We start from the raw sequence: 15447 nt of genomic DNA on the forward strand, positions 1-15447 counted from the left end.
ATCCTTCTGGAGAATAATGTATATTTAATTAAATAGAGAACTTTCAAGCATTCCTGATGAAAAGATCAGAGGTGAATAGAAAATTTTACATCCAAACACAAAGCTCAAGAGCAGCATAAAAAGGTAAACCTGAAAGAGTAATCATAAAGGATTATGATTAATAAAAGAGAAATATTCACATTCCTATATGGAAAGATGATATGTAACTCCTAAGAACTTTATCAAAGGAGTTTACATAGATAGAGGACATGGGTATGAGTTGATTATGTTGGAAAGATATAAAAAAATGAAGAGGTGAGAAAGAGAAATATGCTGGGAGGAGGGAGAAAGGAGAAGTAGAACGGGAACTTTTTCTCACTTAAAAGAGGTTTGTAAGTAAGAGCTTTTATGTTGAAGGAGGAAATGGGAAAGGGATAGAGGGCCATGCTTGAATCTCACTCTCATTGGAAGGGAAAAATACACACATACACATGTATACATACACACACATATATACACATACACTATATATATACATACACATATGTGTGCATATGTATATACATGCACACACACACTCAGTTTTATAGAAATGTAACTTACCCAATAGGGCAATAAGAAGGGAAGGACTTAAGAGAAAGGGATTTATGAGATAAAAGGGAGGGCAGATTACAGGGAGGCAATGGTTAGAAACAAAACAGACTTTTGAAGGAGGGTCAGGATAAAAAGAATGAGAGAAGAAACAAAAAAAAATGATGAAATGGAGGGATATGCAGAATTAATAATAACTGTGAATGTAAATGGAATGAGCTCATCCATAAAATGGAAGCAGACAGCAGAGTGGATTAGAAACTAGAATCCAATGATATGTTATTTACAAGAGACCCAGATGAAACAGACAGACACACATAGAATCGAAATAAAGGGCTGGAACACAATCTAGTATGCTTCAGCTGAAGTTTAAAAAGGCAAGGGTGGCAGTCATGATCTCAGACAAAGCAAAAGCAAAAATGGCCTTAATTAAAAGAGATTATCAGAGAAATTATGCTGAAAAGTAACACAGACAATGAAGTAATATTTAAAAAAATTGCAGCAAGTTTATTGGATGAAGTCCTCATTTCTCAAATATATGTTGAATATAGAACTGAGTCAACTTTATAAAAATAAGAGCCATTCCCCAGTTGGTAAATGACTGAAGGATATAAATCAGCAGTTTTCAGAAGAAGAAATCAGTCATATAAATATAATTATATGAAAAGATGCTCTAAATCACTATTGATTAGAGAAATATCACTTCATACCTATCAGAAATGATAGATGCTGGAGGGGATAAGAGAAAATAGGCACACTAATGAACTTGATCCAACTATTCTGGAGAATAATTTGGAATCAGCCCAAAGGGCTATAAAACTATGCATATTTTTTTAACATAATAATACCACTACTAGGTCCATATCTCAGAGAGATCAAAGAAAAAGGGAAAACATCTATATGTACAAAAATATCTACTTAGTTTTTCGTTTTCCTAGTTTAGGTATCCACCATATTTGTAACATAAAAGGAATTTGATAGGACTCCTTTGCCTATTTTTCTAAATAGTTTATGTAGTATTGGAATTAATTGTTCTTTAAATGTTTGGTAGAACTCACTTGTGAATCCATCTGGTCCAGGGGAGTTTATCTTTGAGAGCTCACTGATGGCATGTTCAAATTTTTTTTTCTAAGATAGGGTTATTTAAGCATTCTATTTCCTTTTCTTTATATCTTTACATATCAATTGTTTATCTTTGTAAATATTCATCCATTTCACTTAGATTGTCAGATTTATTAGTATATAGTTGGGCAAAATAGCTCCCAATAATTAATTTTCTCTTCACTGGTGATAGTTCATCCTTTTCATTTTGATACCAGTAATTTGGTTTTCTTTTTTTAATCAAATTAACAAGTGGTTTTTCTGTTTTATTGATTTTTTAAGATATGATTTGTTAGTTCAATGGTTTTCTTTCATTTTCATTAATCTCTTTGATTTTTAGGATTTCCAATTTGATGCTTAACTGGCGATTTGTAATTTGTTTTTTTCTAATTTTTTTTCTAGTTGCATGCCCAATTTGTTGATTTATTCTTTATCTATTTTATTGATGTAAACATTTAGGGAACAAAATTTTCTCCTAAGTACTGCTTTGGCTGCATGCCAGAAATTTTGTCTCATTGTTGTCATTCTTTTTAATGAAATTATTGTTTCTATGATTTGTTCTGACCCATTCATTCTTTAAGATTAGATTAATTTAGTTTCCAATTTTTAATCTCTCTCCACAGTCCTTTACTGAGTATAATTTTCATTGCATTGTGATCTGAAAAGAATAAATTTAATATTTCTACTTTTTTGCATTTAGTTGTGAGGTTTTTATGCACTAATATGTGGTCATTTTGTGTAGATGTCAGGTACTGCTGAGAAAAATGTATATCCTTCATATTACCATTCAACTTTCTCCAGAGGTCATCATATCTAACTTTTATAAAATTCTATTCATCTCCTTAATTTTTCTCTTTGGTTAGATTTATCTAGTTTTGAGAGGGTAAAGTTGAGATTTCCTCACTAGTACAGTTTTTACTATTTCCTTCTGTAACACATTTAACTTTTTCTTTAAGAATTTGGATGCTATACCATTTGGTACATATATGTTTAGCAATAATATTACTTCATTATCTATAATAACTTTTAGCAAGATGTACTTTCCTTGCTTATCTCTTTTAAATAGAGGTATTTTTGTTTTTGCTTTATCTGAGATCACAATTCCTACTTCTGCTTTTTTATGTCAGTTGAAGCATAACAGATTTTATTCCAGCCCCTTACCTTTATTCTGTGTGTGTCTCTGTTTCAAGTGTGTTTCTTGTAAATAATATAGTTTAGCATTCTAGTTTATCATCCACTCTACTATCCGCTTTTGTTTTATGAGTGAGTTCTTCCCATTCACAGTCACAGTTAAATTGTATATTTTCTTCCATCCTATTTTCCCATTTATTTCTGTCTCTGTCTCTCTCTTTCCCCCCTCCTCTTTTACCTTGTCTCTTCTCCTCATAAGTTTTTTGCTTCTGACCACTGCATTCCCCAATACGCCGTCCCTTATATCAGCCCTCCCCCTTTCACTTATCTGCTTTCCCTTCTACTTCCCTGTAGAGTAAGATAGATTTCTGTAACTGTGTGTATGCTATTCCTTCTTTCAGTCAATTCCACGTACAAAAAAACAGGGTTTATCCAATTTTTAAAGATGTGTGGTATATACAATACGTATATACAGATAAATATGTATACATGTATAATATATATAATACATATGCAAATAAAAATTGTGTAAGAATGGAATTTATAAAAATATACATATTTATAAGATACTATAAAATAAATGTAAAGATTTAAGTAAAGGCAGTTAGAGTTTGAAGATTTATGATTCATGCATCATAGGGAGCATGTTGCTACAAATACAAGTATGTTATATGCGTTAGATCATTTATGGTGCTACTTGGTTGTCATTCTTAACTTTTTTGAGGAGCAGCCGATGACCTCTCTAGTATTTATTACTTAATGCAAGGTTCCATTTTTCTCCATAAGTCAAAAACTGTCTCCTGCATAAGAGAGGAGCCTATATATCTAAATGAGGCCCAATACACTAATATTCATATTTCTTTTTTTATACTTTAATGCAGGAAGCATTGTCCTTAATCAAGAAGACTGAATCAGAGCAAAGTGCCCTGTACTCATATCAGAAGGATGCAGAGGATGGTAAAATACCTTGTGGCAAAGTTCCTTCTCCTCCCATACTGCTTTCTAGAACTCATTGTTCGGTGACATTTAAACCTGTTCCACTTTGTGAAAAAACGGTAATTCTTTCAATATAAATTTGTAGTATACTCTGGATGAGAGAACTGTTGGTGACTGTAATGAAGGTTATTTCAGCAGTATTTATTTGATTATTCTCAGGATAATCCTGAATATATCTGAAAATATCCTGCTTTCTCCTTTTTCGATCATTGACTCATTGAGTAGATACTCAATATTTTTATCCTGTTTCTTATTTTCTTTATAATATTTATTTTTCCCATGATATTTAGTATTGCTGCCTTACTAGTTGACCAGAAATATGTGGGGGATTTGAAGAATGGATAGAATTATGTCCCCTCATAACCATGACATATTCTCTGATATGACATATGTGAACACACAGGTCAGTGGAAATTTGGAGGGGAGGGCTGTGGAGCCAGTCTTTTGGTGAAAGCTGCCCATGGCTCAAAAAGTCAGAAGCAAATGACACCAGGCAATGAATGCATGGTTGTCTAGTTCCCAAAGTTTTTCCAACAAACAAAAATTTGTTGATTTTAGATGAATATCAGCTCCAACTCTTTTGACTTAAACCCAGGTCTTTTTGGGTTCCAGGATATTCTGCCTCTTTTCAGGTTTTGCTGAACTCAGATATTAGAGATAGGGCTACTCACTTCTAAATGAAATGTTGGGCTATATTTATATATTACTAAACATCTGGTTCAAAACTGAAAAATAGAATTCTTCTTTAATATTGTACTAGAAGAGGGTAGGACAGTTTACCTGATGGGACAGCACTAGTCATAGATTTATTTGCATATATTTTGGATTTTCCCTCAGTCCTCAAGTTCTGACGTGTGACGCCTCTATTACTCTGTTCTGTCTCTCTCAGCAGATGACTTTGCCTTCTAATTTGCTGAGAAAAATCAGTCTTTCAGTAAGGAGGTTCCTTATTTCTTATCTTTTATATCTTAAAACCTCTCTCAGTCTTCTCTGCTTTGATGATGAGGTGGCCATTTCTTTCCAAGACCAATATTTCTCCTTATGCCTTGAATTCTATCCTTTCCTGTCATTTTCATCAGTTTTCCCCATTGATTCCTCCCCCTTTCTCTTAACTTTCATCTCTCTCCATCTACTTGTTGGCTCCTTCTCCTCTCCTACTGTCCACAAATGTACTTTATGTTTCAGTCAAATTGGACTTGAACTCAACATGCCCTCTCTTCTGCATCCATTTCTTTGTGCACGGTGTCCACCATGGTTGGTATATGTTCCTTTTTTAACTCTGCCTTTTCAGCTCCCTATCTGCTTTCAAGGTTCAGCTCATGTGCCACTTCAATGAAACCTTCCTGTTGGAGTGGTTAATAGTGCTCTATGCCTCTGAATAATCTTAGAGGTCTCTAATTTCTTTTTTGACCCCATCACTCCCTACTTGGTCTTATAATTTTCTATATGTATGTCATATCATCCCCAATAGAAAGTAAGGCTTTTAAAAGCAAGAGGTCTTTTCTTTTGTTGTATTATCATCCTCTGAGATATGGTAGATTCTTGATAAGTGTGTTTAATAATAATGGGACTCAACTGTATTTTGAAATACTGTATCTGGGCAATTGGTTTATTTTAACATTTTTGTTTATGTGTTTATGTTGGATAGGTTTCATTTTAGTTGTTTCATTGTGATAGGCAACACAGTATAGTTATTCAATCCATAAACATTTATTAAACTCCTACTATATGCCAGGTACTAGGCTAGGTGTTGGGTTTATCAAGACAGAAAGGACAAAGGTCTTATTCAAAGCTCTTGCATTTCCTTGGAGGGTGAGGGTGGGAGAAAACCCTGGAACTTTGAAGACCTCCAACATTTTACTGGTGGTATGGCCTTGAGATGATCACAGCCTTACTGATGAGCCTTACTTCCAACATCTTGAAAATGAAGATGTTAAAGGAGTTGATGTCTAAAATCACTCAAATCTCTCTAATGCTTAGCTTTCTCATGTCTGCAGAACAGGTAGCAATCTTACTTCTACTTCTGCCTTATAGGTTGTGAAATTGTAAAGCACCATGTAAATGCTAGCCATTATGGTCTCACTATTTTTTTAGCTTCAGAATGCTTAGAAAGTAGAGGACATAAGTCTCTAATGTTTCACCTTTATTTTTGAGAGCCGGCATCTAATACTTTCTTTTATGTCCTCTGATGCCACGTATTTCAGAAAATGTCTTTGGCTACGTCACTAGGTGGTGCTATGTGTTTATTTAAGTAGAGCATTTTTATATTCTAAGAATTCAGCCATTGAAAAAAATCTTACCAAAATCTCTTCTTAAGGTACTTTAATTAACAAAATAAAAAAATTAGGGAATTAAAATTCCTAGAATTATCTATGGGAATTAATACTTTTTAAAAAAGGCAACATGACATTTAAAAATTCTCCAAATACACCGATTTTATGCTATTTTTATGATTAGAACATATTTTGCATTATTTTCAATAGATTTTGTTTAAATAAATAGACTTTCTTTAAATAAAACTTGAAAATTTGTTTTGCAGAGACTTTTAATTTTGAAATTCTTGATTTTAGCTTTTTAAAAATTTAAATTGAGAATGATAATGACTTAACCTGTTAATGATAACTATATAACCTTTAAGTTTTCTGTACAAAAACTGGGGAACTGAGTTTCAAAAATCTTTTAGAAAAGAACTCATTTTTTCAACTCACTATATCTCAGCTCTTTTAATCAGTCTTCTGCCCCTAGAGGCTTTGTGTCTTTGGTCTAGGCTTCAAGTGTGGTCATTGGGACTGTTTAAGATGTAATGGAGATGAGGGTAGATTGGAGAGAGTTGCAGACTCAAATACCAGCTAGACCTTCTTAGACATCACCAATCACCATATTTTCCCTCTGTCTGACTTTCTCTGGGCCCCTGTCATCTACTGCTTAATAGGAGGTGGGAGAGAAATGGAAAATTAGGCATAATGATACCTAAGGATAACCTGGCTTATGGGGTTATTCCTCAGGTCTCATATTTTAGCACTAATATGTTAGATAACACATTTGATTACAGATAAAACATGTCTCCCTGTTGACATCTTGCAGAGGTATTAACATTTAAATGTCAAGACACAGCTTAAAGAACGTCTTAGAAAATCAGAACCCAGTTGAGTCATGGTAGCAGGTTAGCACTAAATCTGCTGTTTTGGTTGAGATGTTTTGTAAATTCTTTCATACTGTTATGAGCTTAAAATTCATTGAGAAACTTGATAGCATGATTATTCAGAAAGTAATTCCTTCTTCATGCAATGAGATGAGACAACCTAAATATCTTCTTTAGATTACACATGATGAGGCTGTCTTTTTCTTCTCAAAGGTTGCTTGGTACGCCATTTTGGGATGTCCAATGGGAACATGTATTGGAAAAGTAAGGTTGAACAACCATTGTCTTCCAAACTGCGGAGAACCAGTAAGTCAAAGTCACTGCTTGTCTATGGCATATATTTTTACTAAAATTGCCTAATTAGTACATGTTAGTTTTTTTTTCTTAAGCAATGATGATGTTTACTGTTTGCTTCAGGGAATCTGTTGAATTGTGACTTGAAATATAACGAATCTTTCATTGCACAGAATATCCCCAAAGTCATAATTCTAAGCTATTATAGTCTAAAACTGTCTATATTACAGGACACTGTCTATAGTATAGGTGACAAAAATGTGTGGTTTTTTGGAGGGATAGTTTATTGAATTACTTTTTTAAAATTGTGTGGACAATATCTTAATGTAAACTAAATAATATTATATGTTATTTGTTAATAGGTGCCTGCAAATGATAAAACACTTTTAGAAGTTGTTGGTTTAGAGCCCAATGAAAAATATATATTTGCAGTTGCTTATTATGGCCCTGATGGACAACTTATTGGGGAGGCAATTGGAGAGACGTCTAAGCCAGTTCTGGTTTACATGCCACTGTCTACTGTTACTACTCGTTTATATCTGACTGAGGTAGGACAGATTTTAAGCTGTGAAACTTTCTCTCTCTCTCTCTCCCCCATTACAGTTTTTCTTTTTCTTAATATTTTGCTGTCTGATTAAAAAACCACAGCAAATAACCAAAATAGACAATAATTAGTAAATACTTATTGAATACCTACCATGTACCAGACACTCTACTAAGCACTGGGGGAAACAAATATGGGTGAAAAAGATAGTCCTTGCCCTTAAGAAACTTACAATGTAATATAGGAAGATAATACATAAAAGGAAGCTGAAAAGGAGCAGAGTGGAAGAAGGTATCTGTTGTGGGGTCAGGATAGAGAAGTCAGAAAAGTCCGAGAGTAGTATAACCAGGTAAGAAATGAGATGTCTGAGCCTGAAGCTCTCTCCTTAAATGGAGGTTTGCAGTTCATGGCCCCCATCCTCCAGTCAGAGACACAGAAGGTAGTGATGAAGTTGAGTACCAAGGTTGAAGAGATCTTAATGAATGAGATTATCCCAATTATAAGTTTCCTGGGACATGATGGAGAAGACAGAGAAATTTCAAGAGTAGTGCAGCCAGGTGAGAAATAAATAGATATCTGACTGCAGAACTAAGACTCTACCAGGAATTTACCATGATACAAATAGAAAATGAATAAAAACTGAATGCATCCAAATAATTTGAGAGTTCCCTCTTTTTGTAGGGAATAGAATTAGTGACTGAATCCATGATTTCATTGGTAGAACAAGAAGACAATTCCTTTTATCAGTACCCTCTCTGCAACTTATGAGTCTTAGCTGTCAAGGTCAGTGAAGGATTCAGTGAGTTGCCCAAAGTCACATGGTCAGTATGAGTAGAGGTGGAACCTGAACATTTTCATATATGAATGATTTAAATTTTCCCTTTTCTAAATCTGCTTTTTTCTTACTTTGTGTTTTAGAATGGCAAATTCCAAAACTTTAAGTTTAGAGCAAGACATAAAAAGCATTTGAATTCCTCTTTTTTCCCCCTACAAATGAATTTTCTCTAAAGTCCAACTCTGAAGCCTCATTGTGACACAGAGGTTTCTTGATGGCTTTGTGAATTTGTCAGGTCTTACCAAGTTGGAAAGTAGATGTGCCCAGAGACAGAGTTGTCTGAGGTTAGCTCAGCTTGTCAGGATTCATGCCCAGGGAGATGGCTACAGGAAAATAACTTTTTTTGAAATGCAGAAATTCACTCTGGCAATGGAAAAGCTAGCCATCCCAATGAAATCAAAACTCTTTTGCCACATTGAAACATTCAGATTAAAAATGAATCTTGTTTTAGACTTCTAATTACTTGGCTTGAATGAGATAATTTCTTTCTCAAGCTATATCTTATCTTTTGCATCTTGTGTCAAGGATGTTCATGCTTTTTAATAGCATGTAGAGTAATGAAGAAAATAGTCTGATTCTTCAATTTTCTTCTTTCTTTTTAAAAATCAAATTAGCCAATAGTTTATTTTATTTTTCATAAAACTAGTTTTTAGTTTTATTCAATGGATTTTTAACTTTCAGTTTTATTGATCTCTCCTTTGATTTTCAGGATTTCTATTTTTGTGTAAATGGAGATTTTTAATTTGCTGTTTTCCTAGGCTTTTTAGCTGCATGTTGTCATTATCTGTAATGAAATTACTGATTGTTTCTATGATTTGTTCTTCAGAACCCACCTCTGGTGTTTGCTACCTGTGTGACCTTGGTCACGTTACATAACCTCTTTAGGCCTCGGTTTCCTCACATATAAAATAATGTGGTTGGATTGAATGATTTCTTGTGCCTTCTTGATCTGAGTTATATGAAATGATGTAGTGTGAGTTTATCTGTGAAATGAAGCTAATTCCATATCTTATACTTTAGTATTAGCAAAGCATTTGCCAAAGTTCATCAAGGTATAATGCTATTCTTATGGATAAAATAGACAGCTAAAGTCAAGGTCAATGAATGTTTACTATGACATGGATTCAGAACTGACTGATTGGCAGGAGACAAATAAGATTCATTAAAATTCATGTTGTTTTGTAAGAAACTCTTTAGAGTCGTGAAGAATGCTTTAGCTCTGTCCTTCATCCTGAGCTCTTTCAAAGTCCAGGATGATATATACTTATCAAATTTGCCGATGACACAAAGCTAGGAGAGATATAGCTCATATATTGGATAACAGAGTCAGGATCCAGAAAGAATTTGATAGACTCAAAGATGAGACTGAATTTATTAAGATGTTATTTCATAGAGATAGAGGTTGCCTTTGATATATATCATAATATCTGGAAGAGAGGAAGGATTGGGGGCAGAGAAAACAAGACAATTTTGCAGATGATACAAAGCTAAGAGAGATATAGCTATCGTATAGGGTGTCTGTGAAAATTGTTTCCTCTTAAAAAGAGTTCATACTCAAAAAAGATTTGGAGCCAATGGGGCATAACCAGTTATGACTCCCAGCAGCCAGGAGTTGGAGTGGGCTGCTGACTGTGGTGCTGACACATTTGGAGACTAAAGTGTTCTGAGACCTAGGTACCCCAGGAAAGTGAATTGCCTCAGATTCACATTAATGATTCCTGAGGGCTACTTTTAGACAGGACAGTAGCTCCACCTCTCTAGGCCACTTGTCAGTCAAGTGCTGCATATATGAACCAACTAGTACCAGTTATCATAGGATAACCTCCTCTCCATGTAGGGAAGGTTATTCAAGACCTTTTGAAGCTCCAGAAGCTTTGACTGAAAAAAACAAAGGCCTTTATAGGATTTGGCTCCAGGAAGAACTCTGGATTCATAGCATCTGGTTATTTGGTGCTTCATTTGTTGGGTTGTGATTTCTGTGGGTCTGGTCCTTGGCTGACTTAGGATAGACATTCTCTATATTCTGTGTATACTTAAGGGCATGGTCTTCTTCTGGGTTTCAGGTAATCTATGTGTGCTATTCAAAGCTAGAAGGAATTGAGATTTGGTCCTGCTTAAACTGCAGGAGGTTCCATTGACTGCAAAGAAAAGTGGATTAAGGTTGAGAAATGCTTGAGAAGTTGAGAAAAGTTGAGAAATCCCAGCTGCTTATCTGGGATATTATTGTCTGGGGCCCTACTCAAGTAGTAGTGGGATTAGAATGTCATGGGGAGGTGGATATGGGGGATATAACGATTATTCCAACTGCTAAACATAAGACATATTGTGCCCCTTCTGAACTTTTTCTCTTTCATTATTTTCTCTTTTCAGCTCTTTTCCCTTTGTTGTATGAAAGCCCCTGAAGTGTCAGTCAGAGCCAGGGAAGAATGAAGTATATTTCATACTTTTGGTTTGGGAAATACGATTGTTTCTTTTGGAACAGATTGTTCATTATAACAATATTTATAATATATGCCATGTACTGCAGAGATAGATGGAAATGAAATTAATTTGGCTCAGATGTGATCTTTGTTTTGCTTAGGAGGATTTGAAATTTCTTTTCAGAGATTTCAAATTTCCATGTAATTTTGGAATGAAAGAGGTTCTAAAATGTGTTAGTCTCTCTTGCCAGTTGACATAGTTACCATGGTATGTGGCATTCTAAGGAAGAGAAGCAAACTAAAAAAAAAACCTGCAGTTGAAATTAGAGATTGATAGTACTGACAAAGAAGTTATGTTTAATTTTTTGTGCCCATAAAGCAAATGAAAACATCTTATTTCAAAAATATACCTTGTCTTGTAGGTTGCCTATCAAGTTGGTAAATATTCGTTGGCCAAGAAAGCCTTTGCACCAATTTGGGATTATTTTGTCTATACCCCTTCTCCAGAAAATCAATCCATTATTTCTCTAAGCAGCATGTTAACTATTACACCACACAGGTAATTGGAAAAATACTTTTTAAAATATAGATTTAGCTATTGCAGATGTCGTTCTTTGGGATGAGACTGTACAGTGGTTTATTGTAATTTTAACATTAAAGATGTTTCTTAATGAGTATATTTGACATGTAATAACTTTTACATATGGAAAACAACTATATTGCTATTAATTAATATCTATGTTGACAGTTATATCTATTTATATATGTATTCCAAGGATATACTTGTTTTGTTAGAAACTTCATTATGAGAATGAGAAATAACACACAAAGCACAGAGAAGCATTAGAAAGTCAAATGGGGATATCCAGTGTAAAAATATCATTAAAATTAATGAGAATAATACCTAATGTGGCAGAAAATGCAAAATATGTGTTTGGGAACCTTGAAGACAATGGAGGAAGATGGGGAAGGCTATTTTGGGGTTAGGTAGACTTGTGCTAAAGTGACAGAGAAACAATTACTTTCTCCATCCCACTCCTTCCTCTCCAACTCTTCCCCACCTCTAAGTAGCTCTAAGCAATAGGTCTCCAGGACCTGAAACCAGGGCTAGAAGGGTATGTTTGCTTCTCCCCATCTTGGCGAACATGTATTTTTAGGGATGGTCCAGGAGAAGGTGAAGTGTGATTTCTGATATGCTGATACTTTTTGTGCCTTTAAGTAGGTACATATGTCATCTCAGGCCACAATTATATACAAAAGACTTAAAATTCAAGGGACTATTGAGGTAGCTTCTTGCCTCTCATTCTTCTAATTGAATTGTAAATTGTCAGCTAATAAGAATAGCTAATGGCTTTTGATAGGCAATATGGTGAAGCAGGTAGTCAAGAAGACCTGGGTTCAATTCCAGGAGACCCTGGACAAGTGGTGTCACCTCCCAGGGCCTCCATTGCGGAGCAGGTATTGATCCAAGTTCCAGTCTGCATGGCTGGTAATACTAGCTAACACTTATATGATGCTTTATGGTTTACAAGACCTTTAAATAAGTTTCCTCATTTGGGCCTCATAACAGCCCTGTGGGAGGGATGGCATTGCTATCTCCATTTTATGGATGAGAAAACTGAGGCTGAAAGACTTTAAGTGACTTGCTCACGGTCACATAGCTAGTAAGTAACTAGCACAAGATTAGAACTTGAGTTTTCCTGACTCCAAGTCTGGCATTCTGTTTGGTATGTCACCTTGTTAGTAGGAGGCTCTTATCAAAAACCTATGCTTCTCATAAGAATTTCCTATACCAATGAAATCACAGTTTCAGTTTAAAAAAATTGATGATGGGCCCTCACCTGTTTTGTAGGAGGTAAGAAGTAAAGAGAGAAGGGGTAAATGAGGTGCCTAATGTGGGGGATGAATCAAGATTACTTCTAATTGTAATACAGAAAGGGAGGTGGTCTTGGGGAGGAAACCAACTTCACAAGATGACCAGTTTTTCCCTAGGATTGACCTCATTGGCCTTCCACAAGGCAGGGACAGATGGGAATTGGGTGAAAGAATGCATGAATGAACATATGATAAATTTCATAAGAATGGTACAAAGTACTTTCAGAATTCAGAATAGGGAGAGATCATAGGTGGTTGATGTTAGAGAGAGTTCCCCAAAGGTGGTAGTATTGGAGAAGAACCTTGGAATATAGGTAGGATTTTGAGTATAAATTGAGGAAGGGTCAAGAACATTCAAGTTAGAGGGAATACATTGAGAAAATTGGTGTTAGATGGGGCCATATGGCATAAAGGTGACTTGGGTTGTAAGAAATAGTCTGGCTACATACAGTTACTTACATGTTGGCTCCTCCTCTAGACTGTGGACTTCTTGAGGTCAGGAACCATATTTTTGTCTTTCTTTGTATACCCAGCACTTAGCACAATGCCTAGAATATAGTGAATGCTTAATATTTATTAACTTATTAACTGTTGATTTACTGATTAGCTGGAACATAGAGTGGTAGGGAATGTCACTGAATTTATAGAACCTCAGAAATAATGAAGAGATAGAGGCTGGAGATGATTGGTTGAATAGGGTCCTAAGATCAAGTGTAGTGGTAGGGGTTAACTTTGGAAGGGAGATGGATCATTTTTCTTCAGATATAGGGATAATAAAAGGATGGGAGAGTGAGGATAAAGCTTTTTTGAGGGGGAGAACAGGAAATTGTAGCAAATTCAGATCCTATCTCTATATTTTCAGTACAGCATTTGTCTGATAAAAATGATAAGGAGGCCTTTGGGAGAGCAGGAGAAGCTGACAGACAGAGGAAAAAATCAATAAAGTTAATGAAAGAATTTCTGGGAAGTGGTGAGACCTACACTGAGTTTAAATGGTGTGACTTTGGAGTGGGCCCAGTGTTGTTCTGACATATGCCAACATAGTTGGCAGTCTGAGAATGGTAACAGAGAAAATGGATAAGTTGGGGTTTAGGAAAGAGAGAAGGTCAGTGGAACAAAGGCTGCTAGGGCAGAGGTGTACTTCCATACATCTGGGTAGAAGACAAGTGAAGCATTACTGAGTGAGATAGATAGAGTGGTCAAGGAAGTAGAAATTATTTCAGGAAGAAGGAGCTAAAGAGCAGGAGCTTGTGGTTAGAGAAGTTTGCAGCTCAAGCTTGTACAGGTGGAGTGATATCTCAGGTGCTACCATGTGGGTGGACTGTGAAATGGGATGGAAATGGAGGTCGCTGCAGTGAAAGCCATGGAACTATGAGTCTGGCATGGCAGAAGGTTCAACATGAATGTTGGAATTATGAGGATGTTAGGAGATGAGGTCGAAGACAGATCACTTGGGTACCAACGTCATTGAACCAGTTGGGGAAGGATTAGTTAGCATGCTAGTAAGTGACTAAGATCAGAATGGTAAAAGGAAGTGGGCAGTACAAAGATGGCAAGATTTAGGAAGCTGAGAGGTGACTGAGTGAGAAATAGACATCTGGAAGCAGTGGAAGGTATGCCAGCTCTCTGCTTGTCCTAATGCTTCAGGGAAGATGAATAGAAAAAAAAATAACAGATTTTTGAGCAATTCATTTAAAAACTAGACAACTTATATGAAAAGTTCTCCACCTATAGGCTTCCCCCTCAAATTCTGCAAGGATTTTGCTTATCTCTGGAGAGTGTTGTTGAAGGATGTAGTATTGACAGCCAGGTTTTTAGGAAGTAGGAGAAGCATTGAAAGATATAGGATTTGTTCATAGGAGAGAGAACATTCTCTAAATAGTGCAGCCAAGTGTGCTGTGTGTTTGTCACCTAGTAGAGGTGCCTTACACACAACATTGGCCTCTTGTAATGGATGCTCAATGAGTATTGGTAAAAATCTGATTCTCGAGAGACATCATTAACCTACCATACACATTGGACCAGGTTGTGTTTACCATGTAGTCACCCTCTCCTTGCTTTTCTACTTTGTAGGTTACATACAGATACCTTGTCAGAGTCCTCCTTAGTCCTTTTATACCATTTTATGAGATGTGTTTTTGTAATGAGTACCATTAACATTGTGGAACAAAAGCTCTTCTGTGATGCCATTAGGGGAGATGAAGTTTTCACCTGCCAACAAGTAAGTGGATTCAAATGATAGTGAAATGACACTAATGTGAAATGACCTTGATTTTCTCCACCATTTAATCCAACAATGACTAACCATAGTCCCTTCTGAGACAGAAAGCTTCTAGGCTATGAGTCTCTGAGAATGGTCATGGACATGCAAGTCTCATGGGCTTAGGTTCCAGCAGATAAGAAAATCAGTTTCCCAGAAGAGATAGGAGAATGCATTCCCCACTCCTTCCACTCCTTTGGAAAGATGGGAGTCCAGTGGTTTGGAACAATGCATATAATGTCAAATTTGTTGACTATAGTCAAGACAGATTATGAAGGA

At 35.7% G+C, this 15447-nt stretch overlaps 1 protein-coding gene across 3 annotated transcripts in view; it reads left to right on the top strand.

Moving 5' to 3' along the window:
• The window catches only part of CFAP54 (cilia and flagella associated protein 54), a 313535-nt gene that overhangs the window by 82641 nt on the left and 215447 nt on the right, over positions 1 to 15447 (top strand). For all 3 annotated transcript variants that reach the window (XM_072655644.1, XM_072655643.1, XM_072655642.1), the window contains exons 20-24: positions 3684 to 3857; positions 7154 to 7246; positions 7597 to 7782; positions 11456 to 11592; positions 14982 to 15129. In XM_072655644.1, coding sequence (XP_072511745.1) covers positions 3684 to 3857; positions 7154 to 7246; positions 7597 to 7782; positions 11456 to 11592; positions 14982 to 15129 — 738 coding nt within the window. The remainder of the gene's footprint in view (positions 1 to 3683; positions 3858 to 7153; positions 7247 to 7596; positions 7783 to 11455; positions 11593 to 14981; positions 15130 to 15447) is intronic.

This window comes from Notamacropus eugenii, chromosome 3 (genome assembly GCF_028372415.1).
Source record: "Notamacropus eugenii isolate mMacEug1 chromosome 3, mMacEug1.pri_v2, whole genome shotgun sequence".
Lineage (NCBI taxonomy): Eukaryota > Metazoa > Chordata > Mammalia > Diprotodontia > Macropodidae > Notamacropus > Notamacropus eugenii.